General features: G+C 38.5%; 1 protein-coding gene across 1 annotated transcript in view; it reads left to right on the forward strand.

The window, feature by feature from the left end:
- Positions 1–25,102, forward strand: part of LOC139123754 (uncharacterized) — a 59,678-nt gene extending 34,576 nt beyond the window's left edge. Inside the window, exons 8-10 of the mRNA XM_070689908.1 lie at positions 494–571; positions 11,295–11,459; positions 24,930–25,102. Of these exons, the coding sequence (XP_070546009.1) occupies positions 494–571; positions 11,295–11,459; positions 24,930–25,102 (416 nt within the window). The remainder of the gene's footprint in view (positions 1–493; positions 572–11,294; positions 11,460–24,929) is intronic.
- Positions 25,103–26,477: the final 1,375 nt, after the last annotated feature.

Below are 26,477 nucleotides of genomic sequence, written 5' to 3' on the forward strand. Positions count from 1 at the left end.
GCACCCACCATGTTTGAGAAATTTGAATAATATAAAGATCCGATTCTCCAAAATTAGTAAACTGTTGTAATCGTGTTCTTAAAACGTATCATAGAGAACATGGAGACGTTTAAAAGACTTTAGTAGAATTGCATTTAGTGCTTCATACAGTGAGTGGATTTCGTGTTGTGATGATAATGTTGATGGAATCTAAAGGGCAATCTATAAACCAACATTGATAGATATTATATCAACACACATATCCGTTATATATATTCAGTATGAACTGCAAAAAATGACGAAGGTGAGACACGATTGCATTTGCGTTTTTTTGCATAGTTCTTGCGCTTTTCCCGTTAGGCTGTCCCTACAGTAGCTTACCAATGCGATATGCAATTACCAACGCCAGCTGTGATCTGAAATTTATTGCTTTTCCACATTCGACTATCCAAACATTCTTGAGTATCGGAAATCCCAATAACATTTATCGTGTTCTACTTATTTTATATTTTAGATCCTCCGACAACAGCAGCCCCGGATGATCCGACTGGATTAATAGGTACAACAGACGCAGATGGCACAACCAAAGAAAGTAAGTGTTGTGTTTTAAATCACACATATTCTTTCTGGTCATGACATCTTAACAAGCATATACTTTCGAAAATTAGTGAAAGACTGTTCGCGTTACCACAACACCTATTTCCATCGAGGTCTGACAACTTTCACAAGCTTCCATTTGAGGAGAGTTAATCCAGGATAGATGATATCACAATAACAATATGATGTAGTATCTAGTATATTTGCTAATACGTTTTCATGTTATCATGGATGTACAGCTATGTGCTCATTTAGAATACATTTGACTGTACTGAACTGTAATGATAAGAAAGTACTTTTTGTCCAAAAAGGTGACAGTGGTGCTGGAGCAGCGTACCTGAACTTGACGGTGCTGATAATTTGGTCCTAGCAGCGCAGACTCTGATTGGCAATTAAGTGAAAACGTAAGCAACAGTGTGAGTATTCTGAATAGCATGACCGTTTAATCAAAATGTTATATATGCATGTCAAACCATATAAATGGAAAAAACAGCGCTAACGAAACATTTCTATCAGTGAAAAAAAGAATGCGAAATTTGACAAAATTGAATTAAATTCAAGAAGTCAATTTTCTCACATTCCTTCAGGTCTTAAGTAACAAGCATTCATTGGGCGCCAAATTCAGCTTAACAATTCTCAAAATTAAATTTGAATTTTGTGAGAAACAAGAGTATATTTTCAATGTCATTGTTAAAATGACAGCCCAAATAGCATCATTGATGTGTTTAGAAATCCATTTTTTTCGAATCTGCATGAAGAGTGTCTTATCGCGACGGAATGACTGGATAGATATAACGATAGATCGATCGATCGATCTATCTATCTATCGATTGATCGATAGATAGATAGATAGATAGATAGATAGATAGATAGATAGATAGATAGATAGATAGATAGATAGATAGATAGATAGATAGATAGATAGATAGATAGATAGATAGATAGATAGATAGATAGATAGATAGATAGATAGATAGATAGATAGATAGATAGATAGATAGATAGGAAAGAAAGATTTATAGACCGATGAATGGATGGATGAATGAATGGATATATATTTATGGAGTTTCATGTATTTTTCCAGGTGGCACGATGCATCATTATGACGAAAATTCAAGATCCATCTTCGAGATAACAAGTCATGACATCATCACTCATTTAATTCTAATCAGAGATATCATTAATGTTGAAATATCTATTGTTGTTGCATTGTGCATTCCAAGATGACCTCCTCTCGACAAATTCGAGTTTTTGTCATTGCATTAGTAGTTTCTTTAAGTCACCTGACTTCAAACAAGACATTTTCTTCAGATACTAATGACATTGCACTGTGAAAACCAGACTGAATTTATGACGGTGCTATGGATGACGTCAAACGCGAAACGTTCCGTTTGTAGGGTGACTCCATACTCGAGATTCAAACTGGGCAGACGTGGAAAGTCTTAACCATCAAAGTTTTGAAGAGATTCTTGGCATACTTGCGTTTTGATCACTCGCGGGTTTCTAATTTCGTTTGTAGATTTGACTTTTCGACCGGTATGACTTAAAGGATTAAGTATTTCACAGCCATGCATTAGTGATGCTCGACAATTTTATTACCTGTGTCTATATTGATTTAAATTCAACAAAACCACCACAAAACGATTGTGCTGTTTCAGGTTATTAATTATCGTAACAACATCTAATTAAATTGTAACTTTGCACCACGGTTAAACAACAGACACAAATGCTGTAATGTTCAGTTCGAGCATGAGACTTGAAAGTATCTTCTAGTTAGATTGTAGTTTCTTATACTGAAATAAAAGTTTAATTAAGGTTAGGAAGGTTTCTTGTCTTTGAAACAGTAAAAAGAGTGTTCAAGAGAGTTTTGATTTCACATAGTATTGGGAAGGGAAATAATCGTGGTACGTATAGACCGTTTTCACTGGATTTCTGTCCGAAATTTCGGACCAGTCCCTCGCTATCGAACGACAAAGTCTACTATAATCTTAATACCCATGATGCCGCTTGTTTGTGATTGTCTACCCGAGCACCAAGGAAAGTTTGATCAAAGTCAGCTGTTATGCGCATTGCACTGGCTCAAGTCGCATACACTGAGGTGATATATTCTGATTGGTGCATCCAATCCATAGTCAACAAAAGCACGATTGGAACTAATTTGGGAGAATTGGGTCGTCATATTGTTTAAATATTTCAAAAGTGTGAAAAGTACAGTGTGAAGTGCCTTGTAGCTGAATGTTACGATATTACAAATTACTCATAAAAACAAGTGTATGACTTAAAAACAAAAGCAGATGAGACTATTTTATGTTAATATATCGCAAAAAAACATGTATTAATACAATAAACACATTGGTCTTCTCAACATTGCTGGCTTTTGGTGAATTAATACCTTTCTATGATTATTTACGAATATTGAAGCCAAAAATGCTAGTAAATATTGGTATCTATGAAATACTATGAAATAAAGTTGGTACATCTTGTCTGTTTTGAAAACACACTTTTAAAACACGAGTTACCTAATAAAAACTGAGGAAGAGGAATTAAGACTGTCAGGAAAGTTAAATGTCGGAGTCATTGTTACTATACATATTTTATGAAATGTTGTTTCTCTAAGGATGTACACGTAGGTCTGATGAAATTGACGCTCGTAATGACTACATTAGCATTCAATTTGCAGTTGGCGCGAGTGTACAACAACGCCCTCTGTGGCCCACAACGGACCATAGTGGTGTACCGCCACAACTTACTATGACAGTACGATCTGAGACAGTTGTATTCCAGCTTTTTCAGGTGTTTTAAAACAGTGAAAAACGTTCATATGGCAGACTATCATCTTACACTGATTGCTTTTGTTTCTTGATTCCTTAGATTAAGCTTTTTGCTCAGTAGAACCCAAAAGTTACCATGAATGAATTGGTAGAGGCTTGACACTAGGCATTCAAATAGTTTTATAAATACTTTTAGCTTTGAGTTTCAGTATTGAAAGTGATCATGCCAATCTTCTGTAAAAATAAAGTCTATATGGCCTTCGCTCGTCCTATAAGGACCCATTGCAGCATGGTCCAGCATGTAAACTAGAACATTGTAGAGGGCGGGCTTGCTCAGAACGAACTCTATACAGGGCGCGCGGTGGCGTTCGATTTTCACGATCATGATTATGATATATGTGACATCATTTTCGAAATCGAGGTCGTAAACAAAACTGGCAATCACGATCATGTTTTCAGTTGACATGACTGCCCTCAGTGTTGACGCATTTTTGCAGAGCTACAGCATACGAAGCGACGCATACAAGTTGTAAATGTTTCCATCAAATCTTCGTGTGGAATAGTTTATTGTACCTAATGAATGCACTCCTATATTCGGTAATGCGTCTACCTAGCCTGCACTGTGTTCCGAACAAATACACTGATGTTTTTTTTATTTCGTTGTAAATCAAGGTATTTTATTTTTTAATATTTGAGGCGATTAAACCGGCATCCTTCTACTAAATTCGCTTCAAAATATGCTTTAAAATTTTACTCTCTGAAACTTTAAAATTTCCGCTGTTTGCTTTCAGCACCGACAGTTGTGTTGTCCGCCACCTTGTTATCGCACCAATACAATGACACCTAGGGCATTGCTGTGATTGTCAATCGTGATTGTTATTGGGCGTATTCGAACGCACGATCACAATCATGATTGGCCAATCACGATCATGATCGTATTAATCGAACGCGCCTCTGCAACTTCCAAATAGTCTCAGGAAACAAATAATGATAAACGTTTTCAAAAAGTCAACAACAACTGAGTTTTGTTTTGTTGGTTTAATGCATGTAGGTGTGGAGACCGATGCTTTAAAAAGTTTAATCGATTAATTGATGTACACACTCGATACAATAAACATTTGAGAAATTACGCCCTCTACAGTTTCATATCACAGCTATCAATGCTAATTTGGCTCCTTGCCAAAGTTCTCCAGTGTTTGCAATTGAATTGCGCAATGCTCCATGGAGCATTGCACAGTATTCTGTATGCGATGACAACTATATACAGTTACCTACACGGGGCTTTCCCTGACAGGCGCGCGAGTCGAGCGATTTTTGTCGGCAAATACTGCGACACGATACCTTCAGTCGCAGACTATCGATTATTTGTGATTAAAGTTTAATGAACTTTACGGTGTCGACAGATTTAATGTGTGAGAGTGGGTTGTGTTGATAGAAAAAAAATCGGACCGTCGCCCGCCGTTTTATTAAATATCAATATTTAGGAACCCAAGAAACCTACAAGGCCCCCGATCAGATTACTGAATAAAGTCGGCCAGTCACAGCTATATATCTAGCACGACATATTAAATTTCTTTTTGTTGGCATGGCACAGCCAACGGCAAAAAAAGGCCTTTGATTTTACAAATACTTTTGAAGCCGAGTATTTCCTGCGTCCACTCAAGTTGGTGTCTTCTAAATATAAAACCAATTCTCAGTATAAACGAGGTACATCCATGGATTCATACGTCTAGACAGCATAGCATCTACAGAGGAAACAGAAACGGGAATACATTAATTATATAAAAGTAGTAAGAAATCATATTATTAAACAATTAAACACATCTTCTTGCCCAGTATACTGGCTTGGCTATGTGTACACTGCCATGGACCTAACGCGTGATGGACGTAATCGCTGCTGACTCCATGACAAAACGATTGTTAAATAGCAAGCTACCCAACCTCCTAAATCTAGGTGATGTACTAGCCACTGAGGTATTCGGCTTAACCACAGCCCGGACTGTGGCATTCATCCCAAGGTACAAGAAAGAAGGCTATACCTTAGATGATAGGAATATCAAAATCCGTAGCTTTAGGCAATAAGTGCTACAGATAGAAAGTAATACCCGATGGCATTGTTACGAGATTACTGTGTGTACAACGCTTGCTGTATCTGGCTAAGAATACCCTAGCTACATGTAGCATCGTAAGTATTTTCTTTACACACGGATAAAAATGGGAAGCAGCATGATTATTTCAATTTGTAAACCAATACCTTATTTGATAAGATTTTTCATTTTGCAATGTAGTTAGAAAGGGTTGTGTTTTGAACATTCAAGTATTCAATGGTATTTTCGTGTCTGAAAGATCGAGTCAAACAGATTGTTATCCTAGCAGTCAAATCAACCGGGACTGCAAACCGGCAGGTGTTGTAAAGTCACGTGATCAACGAAGAGCCTCTTGACTTCTCAGGCAGTGGCGCACTATCGAGCCTCGGTTCAAACTTTTACGCGCACTTTCTTTCCTCATCAACCTCGTTCGTATGTCGTCCCTTAGCTCTGCCGTTCTTTTTGTATGCCTTCGCTCTACCATCGTTTTCTCTCTCCAATTGTTTTTCTCTGTTCCTGCCTCATTGAGACGTGGCAGCCAGTTCTGTGCTCAAATAAGAAAGTGAATGAGTTTGTTTCGGAAAGTCTTTTCGAATAATGTACGCCATGGGACATGATGAAGAGGGTTATTTAAGCAATAAATCACACCCAGCGACGGCATATATGAAATCGACTTAGCAAAATCGAGTGGTATACCGTCGCTGGGTGTGATTCGTTGCTATTATATCATAACAGTACATTGAAATTCTGGCATGGAAGTCAAAAAGAGGATTTTTGCTCTTGCCGTGAGCTCGCGCGTTTGTCAGCCGTGGTACATCGCGAATATAACACGTTTCTTTTCGCGTCTCGACCAATCAGATCGCTGCATTTGCACCATCAATATACTGGTATGATATAATTGTGAATACACAACGAGACTTGAAGTACCATTGTCTCGTTTATTAAACCGGGACATGGTACTGAAAAACATGTGTCAGAGGACTCACGTAATATTCACAACCAGTGACGATGCCATCAATATCATTTTGATCCATTTATTTGCATAGAACAGCTCACATGCGTGTGCGGAGGTTAATGTCATTTAGGGTCAGAAACGCATCGCAGTGAAGGTTTTCCATAATTACCTCATTTTTTCAGCCGCTAATTGTGTCTGCTCATATAACAGGTAATGCTGTGCTTGAACTAGGAGTAGCATACATGAACAAATTTCCCTTTGAGGCGCTTTAAATATAATTCTTTGATTCTTTGATACGTTTTCAGAGAAAATTAAGAACGCAGACACAATGTTAACTCTGTTACAAATAAAATATTATTCCAAACTAAAATTGAGCTTATTTTAACACACTTGTGTTTTTTTTTTCTGTGTGTTTTCCCTAGCTGGTTGGTAGCTTTTTCAAAAATCAAAGGACGGCAAACAAAGTAATTTCTTTAAGTGGCATGAGGAAAATTACATAATTACAAGTACTGGTGGGCTCGCTTATTCTATTAATTTTTGGCTGTTTCTTCTCGCCCTTGCAAATACACAAACGTTTATGGTCCCCGCGTCGCCTTCAATTGCTCCAACATTCGTCAAATTTAAATAGCTCTGTCAAAGTCTAATAGGTCTTCGTGTTATAAATATATGTGTTTGCCAATTCTATATCGTCACCGCAGTGTCTAGGTAATAATCCCGATAATGCGTATTTATATAGAACTGCACCTTACAGAACTTGAAGTGAAACAATAGATAAACAAATTGATGGGCACAAACTTAAAAGATTCCTCTACTTTACTGAGGAAGATTCTCCTCTACTTTACTGATGAAGATGTAGTGACCATTTGAAAAATACGCCCTCTACAATTTCATATAACAACTATATTGCCAGTCCAGCTCCTTGCCCAATTCTACCACTGTTATGTTCCGACAACAAGGTTAGGTATGGCATGCCGATAATATCATGATGTCGCTTGCAATATGCATTGAATATTTTAGTATCGCTGATGAATTACAAGAGCAATCTAGCATGATTAAGCTTGTTGACTTCATTGAAAGGGATTTTGTATCGAAGGTTGCCGTGTTATCGCCTGACATTGTCGGGAATTATAGCGAATTAAACACAGAGCGACAAGTACCCTATAGTCGTCACGACGCAGACACTCGACCAGCCATAGGTGAACGCCCTGTGATCGTACTGCAAACAGCACGTACTAGTGCTTTCGCTGACAATCGAGTCGCGTGACTTTTGTTTGTAAGTGACTGCGACACAATCCATTCGCACACAAGCAAACCCGTGAACTATTAATCTTTTGGGATCAAAGTTTCATGAAAAAAGAGTATACCGTGTCGACAGCTTTTATGCGTGAGATTTGGTTTTGTGGACAGAAAAATATTCGGACTGTCTCCGTACCTTTTATTGAATATGAATATTTACGTATCCAAAAAACTTCCAGCAAGGCCCTGCTTATCAAAGGACTCGATAAGGCCGGCCTGTTATAGCACGAATCTTTCAAACTCCCTTTTTGTTGGCATAGCGCAGCGAATGGTCAAATAAAGTCATGATTTTATAAATACTTTGTGTCTAGGTGAAACAAGATTTATTAATATAAAAACAGTAACAATCAAGCACGTCTTTTTGCCCAGTATACTGGCTTGCCTATGTTTACACCATCATGGAGCACTGACGCGTTGACTGTCGCTATTGACTCCATAACAAAACGATTTTTTAGAAATCAAACTACCCAACCCCTACTTCATTCATTGGTTTTACAAGCCTCGGTGATGTACTAACCACTGAGGTATTCGGCCATACCAATGCGCGGCCCCTAGCAGTCAATCCAAGGTAAAGTAGAGGAAACGGCTTTTCCTCAGAAGACAGGAATATCAAAATCCGTAGCTTTGAGGCGTTAAGTGTTAAAGGGAGAAGGTAATACACGGTGGCATAGTAACGAGATTACTATGTTTACAACTCAAAGTGCCAATGCCTTAGAACACTCTAATTACATGTAGCATTGTTAGTATTTTCTTCAGACACGGATAAAAATGGGCAGCAACATGAGTATTTCAATTTGAAAACAAATGCTTCCAGACCATGTGATAACATTTTCATATGGAAGACTTTGCGATTGGATTAGAACGAGTTAGTTTGAAAGATTTTTTCAAAAGGAATTTACAATTCACAAACAAAAACTTTTAAGATGTTTTATATTATTTTCATATTGATCAATTTGCGATGAGATTAGAACGGATTTGCTTGGAAGATTGCACTTTCAAGTGTTGGGTTAAATTTTATCCGTCAGAAAGACCGATTCACAAAGCTATTGCTACCCGAGTAGTAACATTCCGCCCAGCTAGACTGCAGATGTTCACTCTTACACCTGCACTCTCGTCTCTCTTCTTCAACTCCCTTCGTGTGCTTTCCCCTTATAAGCTCGCTCTACCATTCTTTCTGTCTGCCTGTACAATCCCTATCTTACTTGTCTAGGTTTCAACTTCGATGGAAAAAGAACAGCCAATGTGGTGCGACAATTAATGAACATACAGAACTAAAACGGGTGTCGGCAGAAAGAGAGAGTGAGAGACAGACAGACAGACAGACAGACAGACAGATTGATAGATAGAGACAGAAACATGGATAATTGGAAGCTGAAAGACAGGTTGACGAAGAGATAGCACGCGAACTTAATGGAATTCCTATCGTACGTTTGAACGTTTTTACAGTCGGTAAGTTAAAAGTGAAAATGGTTCGATTGCAATTCATGATGGTGCCCAAGGACCTGCTTTTAGCGAACTGTTGTATTATCACTATTTGTAAGTAAGATAATCAAATTACTATTTTCACCTCTAACGATTTAATACTAGAGAATCTTTGAAAAATAATTCAATCGTAGCTTCTAGGGGAGTGTAAATAGAGGCTAGTAGGTTGAAAGTTATAGTGTTATTGCAGGTATCTATGGAAAAATAGAACAACAATTACATTCACAAATGATATATTTCACAACATTCATCCAATAAATGACATCACATTAATTTTATGACTTGACACAAATTCATCGGTCACGACTCTTAGCAATGCCGCGTCGTGCGAAAACACAACCAAATAACCGAACGAGTATCCATAGCAACATCCAATCACCATCCTTGCTGTGTTATAAATGCGGCGCTCGCAATCGTGTCGTTTCAGTTCGTCCTGACGAGAACATCGCGATCAGCGAAGATGAGGCGGTAAGCATATTTCCGATTTTTTTATAATGTACCGAATGGCGAGCCGACATGACGGTGTATTAAAAAGGAAAACCCTTTAGTTTCTTACGCTTTGTATTCACGGTGCACTGTCGGTGACAAAAATTCGTTTCAAACAAAGAGTTGTTTAACTTCTTCACCCTATTTTGAGCACTTTTTTGTGGTTCTCTTTCAGATTTAGCAGTATCCGCTTGTCGTGTGCTCTACCGATACTTTTCGCTGTGTTGCAGTGGAGTCGAGGAGACGGTGAGTGTCCCACTGATTTGGATTAGACATGATCATGCAATCTCTATACACCTGCGAGTTTGAAAAGAGAGCACTTACGGTCTTCAATGGAGGCCGCCATTTTGACTACTTGATCACGGATTGCGTTAAAGCCCAATAGCTGCGTAACAAAACGATCTCAAAATAGCCATAGTTTTCCAAGAGTTTTATTTGAATAAGACCCATTAAAGATTTAAAAAGTGTATAACACTGTCATAAGTGTCGAAAGTGGCATGTAAATTCCAACATTTCACATCATTTTAGATTTACCGCCATTTTCAAGAAAAATTATATGACAGAGAAAATAAAGATTACACCAACAAATGTTGGCCATCGTGTGTTGTGCATTCAAGTAAATGGCATCATGCTTGTTTCTTGTATGATCAAAATGATTTGTAGGAAATATTGTGTTTGTTGTACTTTTCCGTGGGGATCCATTTTATAAGTGCCTGTAAAAATGTGTAAGCATGGTCCAAATCAGCAAGCAGTGATACTTTTATACACGTCCTTCAGTTAGCACTTTTATACGAATCAACTTTGATTTGAAAATAAAATCATGGAAATATGTATAAAATTCGCAGCTATTGGGGCTTTAAATAAAATATATTATCTACCACAATTCCTACCCGAAAATGGATTTTTTTATCAGGAAGCTCTCTGTCCCCAAACAGCACAAAATTTGGCTCGAAATGATTATTCTCGATCAATTTTATAAGCCAGGCTCTGAATTCAGTGCGCACCACCATTTAAAATACACGCCAACTCTCGCGAGACTTACATAAGTTGATGCAATTCAAACAATTACAACTCACGCAAGAACTCAAATCCAGCTGTAGAGCGCCACCAACGGTTCTAATAGTTGTTTACGTATTTCTCTGTTCCGAAAAACAGAGAAAATTGCCGTGCATAGTAACGAGGGCTCATTCAAAGAATACTGGCATTGTACTAACATTTAGAAAAGCGCATCTGTGTCAATAATTAGATGCAGAAAAGCTTCAAAGCTTGCAGGGTTCAAAGTTAGCGATAGTCCCTCTCCACAAACAACCACCTTTCCTTGGCGCTATGAAAGTCCACAAACTTACGCACTTAATCTTGCGAAAATGATTTAAATGATAGCGGATTTGATGTAATTGTAAATACACAGTCAGCACTGTGAACAAATCTTGGACAGCGTTCGGACTTTTTAGAATCAACGTGCTCCTTCAGTAAGTGTGCAAACTTTCGTGGCCACGCGGTACAATGTGTGAACTTGTGGCTTCGAACACTAAAAATGAATCCGTACGTACTTGAATTTTATTATTTTCAAGCTCCGACTGTCAAGTGATACTTAAGCATCTTAAATCGAATGAAAAATATTCTTTGCTTTTCGACCTATAGATCCACCGACTACTGCAGCACCTGATGATCCACCAACTACTGCAGCACCGGGTGATCCACCAACTACTGCAGCACCGGGTGTCCCACCAACTACTGAAGCACCGGACGATCCAACTGGACAGACAGGTGCAACTGTTACAGACGCAGATGGCACTACCAAAGAAGGCAAGTATTTTAAAAAAACCTGTACATACACTTTCTGCCTATGGTCTCAACGGTAGCATTTTTCGGCGATTTTGATTAAGCTATCTCGTAGTTGTAGTTGGTGTTGTATTTTATTTATTGACGTGTCCTACGTGGACTTGAAGTTTACATTTGCTCACATGTGTAGTACAATATCTGTTAAAACTTGCACATCCAGCCCCTTGGGCTTATAAGACACAGATAACCAATTTCAACAAGAAATAAATAAATAAAAAAAGTAACAGTATTCTGAGTGAGAGGAGTTTATCTTTCTAACTTATACATTGTATCTTTTCTCATATTATAAGCATCAAAGATATAGTCTGCCAACAAGTCAGATGTTTTAAGCATCAGTAGTTCAACTTTCACATTATCAGTAATATGAAGAAAACTGAATTCTGGATATAAAGCACACACTTTTCCAAATAATATATCTCTTAGGGAATCGTAGTACTTCACAATGCCCGTACCGAAAATCAAGTAACCACCGATACCTTTCATTCAAATACAAGACAATATTCAAAATTAGTCACAGTCTGTAATATTCTCATTTTTCCTAGTAGCACGTCGTGCAATCACGGGTATGTTCAAGTTTTACTTGCCCATGAATAATCAAGTTGATTCAAATATGCTCATACGGAATGAATAAAAAGGTACATTTTTCCTAAAAGGTGAAAGTGGTGTTGGAGCAGCGTACCTGAACTTGTCGATGATGACAATTCTGGTTCTGGTAGCACAGACTTTGACTGGCATTTAAGAGGACACTTAATGCAACAGTGTGAGTCAAAAAAATTTTTCTTTGCTTGGTAAGGCCGTTCAATTTTCTTTTTCAGTATTGTACTCAAGGACACTTTAAACTCAATGTATGTCTTACTGTAAAAAGTAACACCAGTGACTATGAAGCATTTTATTGGAGAAAAAAGAATTCGAAATTTGACACCAATCTTATTAATTTCGAGAAGTCAATATTTTACATTATCGTAACGTCTAAAATTGCCAGCCGTTTTTGACGGAAGTCCTTTTTACGACTAGAATTGCTTGTCAAAACAGAGAGCATATTTCAGAGTCATTTTTGAGATCACAAACTAAATACGTGACTGCAAAAATTGGTACATTTAAACATTTCATTTTTTTCTCCACATACATCAAAAATGTCTTACCATGAAAACAAGATGACTATAAGAATCAACTAAGAATCAACTTCACTAAACCTTACGAGAACCTCTCGTTCTCAAGGCATTGTGAGTGGACTGGAAGTTCAAAACGCCTAGTACCACACGTGACCTTTGACATCAAACATGCTCGAGTCAAATTGGGACGTGCTTTAGCACAAAATGAGGCACACACGTACTTTTAACTCGAATTTCTGGTAAAGTTAAGAGACTGGGCTAGCGTGCAGATTTTGCAAAAGTTCACTGATTGCGCGGGGGAAATTATAATCGTAGACTTTTAAAACATTCGGTCGAATATCACAGTAAAATACGTTTAGCGAGTAATAATCAGTAATGTTAGTATTGTATTACAACAAGAGAGACAATCAAAACCTCATTATGATTGGCGGCTTGAAAATCGTGGCTTTCATCGGAGGAAATGCCGCTGACGATATCTTGACGCCCGTGAAAGCAATATAGTGCCTTCACACAAGTTGAACACATGTTACAATTGTTTTACGGCAAAATTTTGAAGAGAAAAATAGTAAATAGTAAACGATATTTTCTACTTATCTACTAATTTATTTTGTTTGTTTGTTTGTTTGTTTATTCAGTCGGGTTTATCAGAGAATGCAATGCCATGCGATGCAAAAACATTGTAAGGTGGACTAACAATTCTGGGCGCGTTTTAACAGCTGCACTTCATCGTTGTTCAGCGACGCAAAAATATTACTACTGAGAAATCAAGCAAGATGCACGTTTGCCTAACTTGCCTCGTTCATTCTGTCGCAGATGGTGGCGCGGAAGATATTCTGCCTAACTTGTGAGACATGACGAGTTCGGCTAAACATGCTTGCATTAGGAATAGGAGCGTACGCTCTATCACGCATACAGTCTCTAGTATGTATATTGATTTTTTGGTGATGTACCGTCTTATAATTCACTCGTTCAAAGCAATTTTTCACTCAAAAACTGAATATTTTGGCTCTCTTCGTAGTAAAAACCTTTACAGACAAAGAGACAAACTACATGTTGAGGAAATGCCTGGTCATGAGGGCTATAGCGCCCGTCTATTAACCCCGAGGGGCCGTGTGTTACCAGAAACACATCGCTATTCCCGAGGCCGTAGGCCGAGGGGTATAGCGATGTGTTTCTGGTAACACACGGCCACGAGGGGTAATAGACGAGCGCTATAGCCCGAATAAAGACCAGGCTATAGGTGTTTTATAACACACCACATGCTCATGTTGTATTGTTATATAGTTTTTAGTGTGTTTTGATATTTTGTACCGCAACAATCCATTGTGACAAGTTTACTGGGCGATGTTTCCACGGCGCTTTCAGTTGTACGTGGTACCACTTTCTTTCAAAATTATTCTAAGCATACCTAGCGACATCCTTAGTTGCACCTTAATCTTTTCCGTCGATGAGCTATTCAAGTTCCTACGCTGTTGGAATGTTGGAAAATGTTGGAAAATCTGTTTTAGAGAATGTGTGGTCACCTATCCCGGACGCACATCACGTTCTAGTCACCCGCCATTGTTGCAAAGCTGCAGACGACACTACGGTCATGTGACCGGGCACTTTTCCAAATTTGGTCAGAGCTATTTCCCTAGGGAAATAGCTTTTCAAAAAATACCCTCTGACGTCACTTTTGTCGATTTGGTGGGGACTAGACGTATCTATTTTCTCGTCACGTGACGTATTCTGGCGAATCGCGACACGGAATGAGCATGTGGCGTGTTATAAAATCATTTAGGTTTAATCATCAATCGCTGTTGCATTGCCCTGAGAGTTTTCTCGCATTGAGCCGATTTTTTGTGTTGTGTGTAGTGTATATGAGCCACTCACTTGAAACAATATATTTTGTTAAGATAAATATAACATGGAACTATGACAACCAGTCTGAATTTATGACGGTGCTATGGATGACGTCAAACGCGAAATGTTCCGTTTGTAGAGTGACTCCGTACTCGAGATTCTAACTGGGTAGAGTTGAAAAGTCTTAATCATCAAATTTTGAAGAGATTCTTGGCATACTTGTGTTGTGATCACTCGCGGGTTTTCTGATTTCCTTTGTAGATTTGACATGATCTTGGCCAGCCGTATGGTCAACTCATGACTTAAGGAATTAAGTATTTCACAGCCATGCATTTAGTGATGCTCGACAATTTTATTACCTGTGTCTATATTGACTTAAATTCAACAAAATCTACGAAACCGATAGTGTGGTTTCAGGGTTAATTATCATAACAACAGCTAATCACATTGTAACTCGCATTACGGTTTTACGGCAGACACAGATGTTGTAATATTCAGTTTTAGCACGATACTTAAATATTGCATCTTTAAGCTACACGGTAGTTCGTTACGCTGAAATAAAAGTTTAAGAAGGTTAAGAAGGTTTCTAGTCTTTAATACAGCAAAATGAGTGTTCATGTGAGTTTTGATTGCGCATTGTATTAGGAAATAATCATGGTATAAACCGTTTTCACTGGATTTCTGTCCGAAATTTCGGACCAGTCCCTCGCTATCGAACGACAAAGTCTACTATAATCTTAATACCCATGATGCCGCTTGTTTGTGATTGTCTACCCGAGCACCAAGGAAAGTTTGATCAAAGTCAGCTGTTATGCGCATGGCACCAGCTCAAGTCGCATACACTGAGGTGACATATTCTGATTGGTGCATCCAATCCATAGTCAACAAAAGCACGATTGGAACTAATTTGGGAGAATTGGGTCTTCATATTGTTTAAGTTTCTCAAAGGTGTGAAGTGCCCTATAGCTGATTGTTGCAATATTACAAATTACTCATAAAAACAAGTGTATAACTTAAAAACAAAAGCAGATGAGACTACTTTATGTTAATATATCGCCACAAACATACATAAACACATTGGTCTTCTCAACATTTTAGGGTTTTGGTTAATTGATACCTTTTCTATGATTATCTACGAATGATTGAAGCAAAAAAACGCAAGTAAATATTGGTCTCTATTAAAAACCATGAAGACAGTTTGCACAATTTGTCTGTTCTGTAAAGACATTTTTAAAACACGAGTTACCTAATAACAGCTAAGGAAGAGGAAGTAAGACTCTCAGGAAAGTTAAATGTCTGAGTTGTTGTTACTATACATATCTTATGAAATTTTGGTTCTCTAATGACGCGAAGGTCTGAAGAATTTGACGCTCGTAATGAGTCCATTAGCATTGCTCAGTCATAGAATTTGCAGTTGGCGCGAGTGTACAACAACGCCCTCTGTGGTCTATAAAGAACTTACTTTGACAGTACTGTCTGCAACAGTTGTATTCCTGCTTTTGTCATCCGGTGTTTTAAAACAGTGAGAAAAACGTTCACATGGCAGACTATCATCTTACATTTATTGTTTTTGTTTTTTCTGCATTCCTTCCTTCAATTAATCAATTTAATCTTTTTGCTCAGTAGACTCCAAAAGTTACCATGAACATGACTAGACATTCAAATAGTTTTATAGATACTTTATGCTTTGCTTCAGTATTGAAGTGATCTTGCCAATCCTCTGTACAAAAAATCAATCTATACGGCCTTTGCTCGTCTTATAAGGTTTCGTAGTCTGGTTCCCTGACCCATTTCTACCGCTAGCTGCGCTGCTAACGAAAATAGGGTCGGGTACATTATGAGCATATCTATCATTGATCAATAGTACGAGTGCAGTGATTGAGTTGAATTATTTCAAACTTGGAGCTACCTTCAAATTTAGATTTCGTATGCCCATGGAGTCATTTTACCTCCATAGTTTTCCTGAACCAAGCATCCTATGACGATATTGAATGAAAAACGAAAAATCATTTATTTTGGAGTCATTGTCGCACATGCAAAAAGTCACCATGGTCACTAGGTCACGTCCGAGAAAAAAAAATCATAGACGATAATCGTCATTTCAGCACTAAATACCATAAAAAAAGATCATAGACGAGACTTAAAAGTGAAGCTGTGCAAACAAATAATTAATTCAACGTTCAATGCTTGCCACTGTACAGATGTGCTGATCACATGATCTTATCAGGTGACTGTGCTCATTAATAAATATGCAGTCAAAATTCTGACACAAACATTAGCCCATACTTGACCCTATTTTCGTTATCACTCAGGGAACCAGACTAAAGGTTTTCGATGGTCCAGGATGTAAACCAGAATATTATAGAGGGCGCACTTGCTCAGAATGAACTCAGTACTGCCCTTGGAACGTCGAAATGGTCTCAGGAAACAAATACAGACGTACCTTTTCAAAAAAGTTAACAACAACTGAGTTTTTTTTGTATATCCTACTTTAATGCAACCTCGCCGTGAAAATGTTTATTAGTTGATGTATATACCGTAGTCGATACAGTGAACATTTGATAAATTACGCCCTCTACAATTTTATATCACAATTATCTTGTTAATCTTGCTCCATGCCAAATTTCACCAGTGTTTGCAATTGCGCAACTTGAGGACAGTATTGTGAAAGGCTTTTACTTTAATTTATTTGTTTATTTTCTTTGCGCAATTCTAATCCATTCTCTTCAAAATCAATAATAAAAACAAGGTTCACATTGCGAATTTAAGAACCATGGAAACAATTTCCTTAATACCGCTGCTTGAAATTCTAAATGGCTGCCATCCCTGTGGTAAATACTAAGGAAAAACAATTCGTTTCCGATTTCCAAACGAAATAAGGCTGTCAAAATTTATATATTTGGAGAGCTTTCAAAATGAGCCAACAAAAGTGGAAGATAAGATAAATATTATTATACAAAATGGGAATCTGAATATTCTGTCCCAGAAGCGAACTCTATTTAACCTTTATACAAAGAATGTGAAAACGGCCGTGCGTCATGAACCGCGTTCCACTAGAGCCTAATTGCTTGTGTATACTTCTTGCCCTTACAGGTCAGCATCGACACACGACAACCGTTGCCTCGATTGTGGCCGTGATTTAGGAATGCCATTTAAAACATGCACGGCGACCGAAACACGGCGTTTTTACAGTATAAAATAAAGAAAGCGACAGTGCGACAAGCGGAAGGAACGCTTAAGTTCGTTGCTTTAAAGGACGACTTACAGGAGAGCTGTAAAACCGTGGGACATATTTTTGACATAACAGTCTCCTGACTTAGCGACACTTAATAAAGCTAATTTAAATTCGGACACCAGGGTGTAGGTTATTAATATGCTTTGCATTTAATTTAAAATTTGCTTAATTCGGGGCATTTTAATCTTTCATTCTGTGAGCCAATTTTTTTTATATATTTGAATTTTGTAAAGTGGTTAGAAAAGCAGGTTGGCAGGATCGAGTTCAATCACCAGCACTGCGTAAGTTATGAAGGACCATTGTTGTAAATGGCATTATCCGAATGAGGTGTGAAAGCGCATGTTGTTCTGTGACATTATCTCGATTTATTTTGATGTCGAAAATATCGCCAGTATAGCGGGGAAACGTTGTATGGCCAACGAATTCAAAATAAACAATTCAATCTCAGTTTATTTCATTTAGGTGCAAGCACGCATGGCTGCACACTTTTGTAAATAATTTAACTTTAAATTTTCAGGTTTTTAAATTTGGAACGAGGTCATCAATCGGCCATAAATTGTGGACATCCAAGTCTCCTCCCAGGTTATTCAAACATTTGAAGACATCATCATAATGATTTTACATTCTGAACGGGTTAGAAAAATAAAGGGGTAACGGGCTATAGGAACAATACCCAGAACACTAGATAATATCAAGATAGAAGGCAGAGTTTACGCCAGAGAGAGAGACACACACAGACAAATTGAGTTGATATGTTTCTTCTCTTCGTCTTTTTCTATATTTGATTCCATGTTCTCGCTGGAGATCGATTTTCGCGCACAGCACCTACAAACTTAATTGCAGGTGAAAGCAAAAGTAGTATTATTCATTGTGTTGGCTAGAATCAAGACTTTGGTCTGAAGTTATATTTTAAGTAACTTATCCAAATGATTACTTACAACTATCAGAATTATCACCGAGGCGTGTAAATATACCGTAAAACAAAGATTTATGAGCTTGCTAATAAGTGTTGATATACGCCCTTAAATTAACATTATAATACTATTGTAGGTACCTATGGAAACGGCAAATAGCATGTACATTTATCGACAATGTTAAATCGTGGGCGCTTGGGGATGGCTGACACCTGCCTTGTCTATAGACTAGAAGATCCGTCGATAGAGGGCGCTCTCTACCATCCCCTCGTAGGGAGCCGTCCTCGAGCGACGGACATTATAGTCCACCTTGTCTATAGCGCCTCCACTGGCTGAAATATGAACGGAAACTTGACAGTGGTAGATATCAGGTGACTGTTGTCGATCACCTATACAATTTGAAATGAGTTTTATTGCATAGGAAAAATAAAAAGTATTGAACATTTTGTAAAGTCGTCAACATAAACAGTGAAGTGTTTAAAATGTTTCTTTAATCATTCATGCTACAACGCCATTATACGAAATACTCACGATTTAATATTTTTATTTTGGCCTAAATGACAACGACAGACAAACATGAAGAGATAGATAGTTAGATAGATAAATAGATAGATACAGAGATAGGGAGAGACTGGAAAGATAGAGATAGGAACAGAAAGACCGCAGAGTGACAGACATGCAGAGACAGAAAAAGAGAACCCTGCTACAGGTGAGTTCGCATTATGATAAAACAGACCCGTGAATATTTATATTAAGGTCATGACCTTCTCAGTGCGGATCAGCACTCAAAAGGTCACAGGTCAAACTAATGACATCTAACTGAGAATCTGTAGTGCATCATATACTTCTTACCACTTAACAACCCCTTCCATATGTAGCAACTGAAACAAATACGGATTTTTGTGAAGTATAATTGCCACAACGACGTCGTATGTGCACCCTACACTACCGTTGTTGCACTTTTTACACCGAAAGATATCAATTTATTTACGTTTTACTGAAAGATAGCATTTGCCAGCCAAATTTCATTATTTTGACTTATATTGTGTACAAATGCAGTCACCTGGCATATCATACTGTCTCAACCCTCAGATTTTCGTATTTTCTTACTATATCGCACGATATGCTAGATGACTTCATTGCACAGGTATATCGCTACAAACATAGAAAAATGCAGCGAACAAATTTTGTCTTCTTTACATTGTCGCTTATCAGTTCATTAATACCGTTCTAAGATTATTTACAAATGATTGAAAAGAGAGTAAGTATATAGTTAGCATATCTTGTCTGTTAGAAACGAGACACTTTCTTTGGAAGTAAACATGAGCCACTCAATGAAAGCTAATAAAGAGAAGGAAACTTTCGGGGAAGTTAGATGTCCGAGTTGTTGTTACGATACATATTTTAACTAAGTTTTTTAAGTATAAACATGAAAGTGTGAAGCATTTGACGCGAGTAATGGGTATCTTCACATTGCCGATTCACACAACTTTCGCAGTTGGTGTGAGTGTTCAACAACGCCCTCTGTGGCGACCAATTACGACTATGGAATGCTTCCACAACTAAGACAATACGTTCTGAAACCATGTTTTCCTTCTTTTTTCACCTGGTGTTCAGAAACAGTGAGAAACACTTAACACGGCAGATTTGCATTGATTGTTAATTGCTTCTTTATTTCTTAAATTTACACATTGTACCTGAAAGCAGTCTAAGAGTTATGATTAACTTGGTAGGGGTTTCAGTTTGACACTGGACATTCAAATAGTTTGAACATATTAGTTTTGTTTGTGTTTCAGTAATGAAAATGATATTGCAAATTATGTAAACTTGAAATCGCTATTTTATGAACTTAGCTCATCCTTTACGGATTCATTGCATATTCAAAGTGTAAATTAGAACATTATAGAGGGCGCGCTGCTCTTGTGCTGCACCACGCCGTAAAAATATACTCAGTACTCTCCTTGAACTACCCAAATAGTTTCAGTAAGCCACAAAAAAACATACGTTTTCAAGAAAGTCAACACAACTGAGTTTTCATTCGTACATTGCCAGTGAACGTTAGATAACATTTAGAACGTCACTATAATTACATATTATAATCATCTTAAGCTTGCTTGTGTGTCTGGCACGCTGCCAAATTCTACCACTGGTGGCGTCCCACAACAAGGTTCGGTATGAGATGACGATTATGTCGAGATAAAAATTGCAATTTATCTTAAATCTTTGGTATCGCAGATGTAATACATGAGCAATGTAACACCACTAAGCTTGTTGATGACATTGTGGTGAATTGTTATATTTAAGGTACCCTTGCTTTTACTTGACTTTTTCTGGAATTTGAGCGATTTAAACACAAAACTCCAATTTCTCTAAAGTCTTGACGACGCATACACTCAACAACTAGCGATAGGTAAATGGGTGTGATCGCTCCTGTAAACAGCATGTACTATAAGGGCTTTCGCACAATCGCGTGACTTGTTGGCAAATGATTGGGACACGATCCCATCGCACACAAACACGCTCGAGAACTATCAACCTTTTGAGAGAGTACGGTGTTGACAGATTTCGTGCGTGAGAGTGCTTTTTGAGAAACTGTCTATTGCTACCCCTTACCCACTTCATTCGTTGTTCTTACAGGCATATCTGGTGTACTAAGGTGCTCTGCGGTAAGCTTTGGCGGCTCCCACCACTGTCTGGATTGTGACAGTTATTCCAGAATGTTATTCAAAAGTAAGCTGCAACCGGAAGAACGTGCAATAAAGGAAGCGACGGTACTACAGACGACAGGACTATCACAATCCGTAGCTTTATGGCGATACGAGGTACAGAGCAGTTGACAATGCCCACGGTGGCACATTTACGAGATTATTGTATTTGGACCTAGGTGTAATGGCTTAGTCAACATTAAAAAATACGAACACCCTAGCTAAATGTAGCATTGTTAGTATTTTCTTCACACACTGATAAGAATTGGGAGTAACATGATTAGAATCTGTAAACCAATACATTTCAGATATTTGATAAAATTTCATAGGGATGATGGTACGTTTATTTGTTTTCTTCTATTTCTTTTCCTGCCTCCAAGAAACGTTAAAGCAATGCGGTGCCCCAACATCAAAATGAATTGAGTTTGTCGCAGAGGCAGTTAACGACAAAAACTTTACCTCAAACTTTCCTCAATGAAGATTTCAACCATTGACAATCTTCAAGATCATGAATAAATCAGGGGTCACTGTGCACAGTCTGGCACCAGATCTAAAACAACATGTCCCGGCATTAAAAATGTTGACTGTGTAAAAAAATACATTTTCGATTTAAAAGCAAATGGTGAAATATTATTTACTCCAAGAGCTTCAAACTGAGCCCATACAAGCGATGTACCAGAAAAGTTAAGTACAAATTTAAAGTCCGAATATCTGTTCCCGGGGCGCATTCTACGTTTGGCAGCAGTCATTATTTACGGCCTGGGAGTCGGAGGAATGTGAGGGATCACTCAAAAAAGTGAAAAATACAAGTAGAGTTGCTCAAAATGTGGAGAGAAAGGAGGGGTGTAAAATGACTTGAAACCCTCTCAGATTGCTCTATGTCACACATATATTTCTCAAAATTTTCGATACCAGAGGGGGACCCCCTCTAGCACTCTCCCCTTGGGGTACTTGTTCTCACAGTTTTTGTCAAATTACAAATTGAAACCACCTCTATTGCAGCAAACTGCACCATTGCATACTTCAATTCTCATTTTTTCACACAAGAGAGAGTACAACCTCCTCTGACACTTCCCCCCTCATCCTCCCATGTGTTCTCCCTCTGTACTTTCAAATCCTGCTTGTCATATATCTTTGTGGGAACCTTGTCACGATACCCATCCAAATTAAACAATGCTATATGGTTGGATATTGGTTATAGCATGAACTCTTAGATCTACATTTTAATGTGACTTTGAATTTCATTTTGTTGAATTCATCTTCTTCAACCTTATGAGATAACCGATGATAATCTTGCAGGGTACACCAAGATATGAAAGGCCTTTACTATTGCTGTACTTTGTAAATTTTACAAATACATTGCTTGATGTAAAGGAGTTAGTCAAAATTTCTGTGTTAGAGAGGAGGTTACTCAAATTCATCAGGGTTGGCGGGGGGGGGGGGGGGTTACTCAAAATTTCAGAGTTTCCGATGAAATTCCTCCGACCCCAGTCCGCAAGTAATAGCGGCTCCCTCAGCTGATTAAGAAAGGTCCTGTAAGGTCGTTTGTCGTGAAACGTAAACAAATGACTGTTGGACTCGCATATTTTATTAATTGTTGGCTGGTTCTTCTCATCCTTGCAAACACGAACACGTTAATGGATTCCACTTCGCCTTTCATTACTACAATATTCGTCAAATTCATAGCTCAGTCAAAATCTGATAGCTCTTTGTGTTGTTAATCTTTGCGATATGATGATCTATACCATTGCGCTGAAGTGTCTTGGTAACATTCCTGACTAATTTCGAATTATTTATCACATTTCGCCTGGCTGAAGCGAAACGATAGATAAACAAAGAGCACAAACTTGAAACTCCTCCCACGCTTTATTACATAGGAACTTGAAGATATAGTGACCGTTTGAGAAAGTGCGCCCTATACAATTTCATACCACGATGGATATGCCTCGTCTGGTCCTCTGTAAATTCTGCTGTTGTGCTCCCAAAGGTTCGGTTTGCGACGGCAACAAAGTCGCGATGTCTTTGGCAATATCAATATAATCTCGTGCAAGTTTATAGGGAGGCTTCGATTGCTGACGTAAAACAAAATCTGTCGTTGGCTTATCAAATATTGAATGATAAACTAAAATGAATGAATTTCAGCATACTGTCGCTTTTCCTGACTCGCAAATAAAATTGTGAAACTGTTCATAAAAGGAGAGGTTTTAACAACCGCTTCAGTTCACGACCTTTATTTTGATGTAATACTAGGCAATCGTGTAGCCGGGTCGTATATATTAAATTTGACCTGTTTTTTCTCACCCTTGATTATAAACATTTCAGGTAAACACTTCGCCTACATGTCACAATCAAATAGCCCAGTGTTTTAAAAATAGGGGGCTTGTTATCTATGCCGCGATCAACTTTTCTATAGTAATGCGGTTACTACCAAATCGATGGCTGATAATCCACGGAGCATATGTGCTTAGATTTGCAGGTACCCCGTCGGCGGATCGAGTCAAATCGTAACTTTTGACCCTGTCCTGTCATGTTGTCTAAAATGGTCAGACGTCTAAAGTACACTTCATCTTAAGTTATTCGTCCACACTTTATCTAGTTGAGCAATCGCCAAAGATGTTTAAACGGAATATTTCTCCTAAAATGATACTCACCTACTCAAAGTTTGTCAAGTACGTGATATTACGCCTTTTTGGCTGTAAATATTATTTTTTATCAAAAATACATTTATGTTGATTGTTGACAACCGCTTGTGCTGTTTAGAATTTTTTTTCACTTCGCTCTCAAACGAGACATTCGGACTAAGCGAATGTTAGGCAAAATGACCTCGTGGCTCTTTAAATTTAAAGCAATAGCACACAACTTAACTAATTTACAACCAAGTGAACCATAAAATTGTTATGAGAGACTGTCCACGGTCTTTCACACAGTTGGACGTTCTCGATCAGAAATTCCATTAATCCATTGTTACCTTGAACGTTTTTATATCGGTTTGAAAGCCGTGGTTTAGTACTTAGTCACACTCCTTGATGTCCTCATTGAACACGATGGGTTGATATCACAGTAAATGCACAATGTAGTATACAAAATTGCCATTAATGTCCAACATTTTGACATCTCAAACAGAAATTCTATACCAGCCAGGGTCTGACAAAGAATGTTTGAACTTTGCGCATTGCGGATAAAAACTAAACTGGATGTTTAAATTTAGTATTTACATCATGTGCAGTGGTTCTACATTGTAACAGCATCCACACAAACACAGAAATACATATCTCCTTCTCTCTTAGGCAGCTCCGTTTCATTGACAGAACCCAGTTATTGATAAACCCTAGACAAGCTTGTGGCTGCCGACCGCCAGATATCTTCTGCATAACAGCAAAGAATGAGACCTGAGAAGAGTGGCGTGCACTCTTGCACAGCAAAGGCATCTACCCCTACGAGTACACGGGAAACTGGAAGTGCTTTGCTGAGCCCCAGCTCCCACCAAAGGAGGCCTTCCAGTAAGCTCTCAGGCTCAGGAATAAAAGACTGCGACTACATCCACACAAGGGAAGTCTGGAAGATCCTCTGCTGATTCATCCTGGGACTACCATAATCTGTAAAAGTGCACAGACGTTCTCCCCCAGGCAGACATATTCGAGAGCTTCGGGAAGACAAGCCTTGGCAAGTACAGCCTAGACCTGGCCCTCTACTACACCAGCGCTGGTCTCTCCTGGGACACACTGCTGACAAAGATGGGGTCATGGTGGATGTACTCACTGGCTACGACCAGCACCTCTTCATCAAGAAAGGGCTGTGAGGTGGACCATGATGAGGAAAAGATACGACATATTTGATGATGAACTCGTGGCATTCCGCTTCACAAGTGCTGGCTCATTCTCAAAACTCTCCATGTACATAGGCACGAGCATACGGAGCCTCTCAAAGCTCCACATCTATGATTTCTCATACACTCAGATGAAAGACCAGAATGGGGAGTACTGCCAGCTGCACTCAACGGATTCTGACTCGGTCCTCCTCGAGGTCCCAACAGAGGACACCTACCAGGATATGGTCAGGCGCCAGGCTCTCTACGACATGTCTAACTACCCACAAGATCACTTACTCTATATCGTAGATAATTAGAAGCGCTGGGCAAGATAAAGGGACGAATGGGTGCCCTATCACCGAGAACATGGGCCTACACTCCAAGATGTACTTGATCATAGAGGCAAGGGGAGCAGTCATCAAGAGGGCCAAGGGTGTGAAAAAAGTATGCTGACGTGGCTCATTCACACAGGCAGTTCAAAGAGACCCCTTTTGGCAGGAGGATTGGACCTGCCACTATAGCATGGATGCACTCTGCAGAAATGGGCTTTGAAACATTCAGTACATTTCCCCCCAGCCTGACAGCACTTTCAGCCAGTTGCGAGTGCCAGTGAACATTGTATTAATTTATTTCAATAAAACATCAATCGTAATCTGCTCGCATGCCGCCCTTGTGTTCAGATCATATCATGAATATTTCCATAACAACCCATATATATGACTTGTATATCATATACATAGACCCAATTATCCCTATAGTATGACGTCATACTACAGGTATATGACTACGATGAATCCATATTCCACATGTGGTGGATATGGGACCCGGACTGCTTTTAAACATAAACTAAAAAAATCAGCTTTTCAGAACTTATTTTCAAAGTCCTGCAACGCAAAAGTGAGAGGTAGTGAAACATAAGAAAATATTGAGTATTAAAAAATATGTGTAAATTTTGTCGTTTACACATTTATTTTAATACTCGATATTTCTCTGTCGGTACTAGAATTTTTATGAATTTGTGTTTGTTCATCATTGATTTGCGATGAATTTTTTGATTCTACACCACTGACATTTTAATATGCTGTGTTACCGATCTTGTTGGGTTGTCTACCGCGTCACAAGAGCCCCTGTTGATGCATCAAACAACATAAGTATAGACGATAACTCAAGACAAGTACCAATCATCCCTGCAGCAGTAAGAATGTTGTCTGCAGCAACATGGACGGGTTTCAAGTTCAACATCACGATCAATGCTGCCGTGGCAGTCACCAAGGCGAGCCCCCAGGTCAAGCTGAGGAAGCAAAGAGCGTTCATAATTTCTTACAGCAATGATGATACTTTGGACTTGAGACACATCAGAATAAAT

The sequence above is a fragment of the Ptychodera flava genome (assembly GCF_041260155.1).
Source record: "Ptychodera flava strain L36383 chromosome 23 unlocalized genomic scaffold, AS_Pfla_20210202 Scaffold_23__1_contigs__length_28996876_pilon, whole genome shotgun sequence".
NCBI classification, from domain to species: Eukaryota; Metazoa; Hemichordata; class Enteropneusta; family Ptychoderidae; genus Ptychodera; species Ptychodera flava.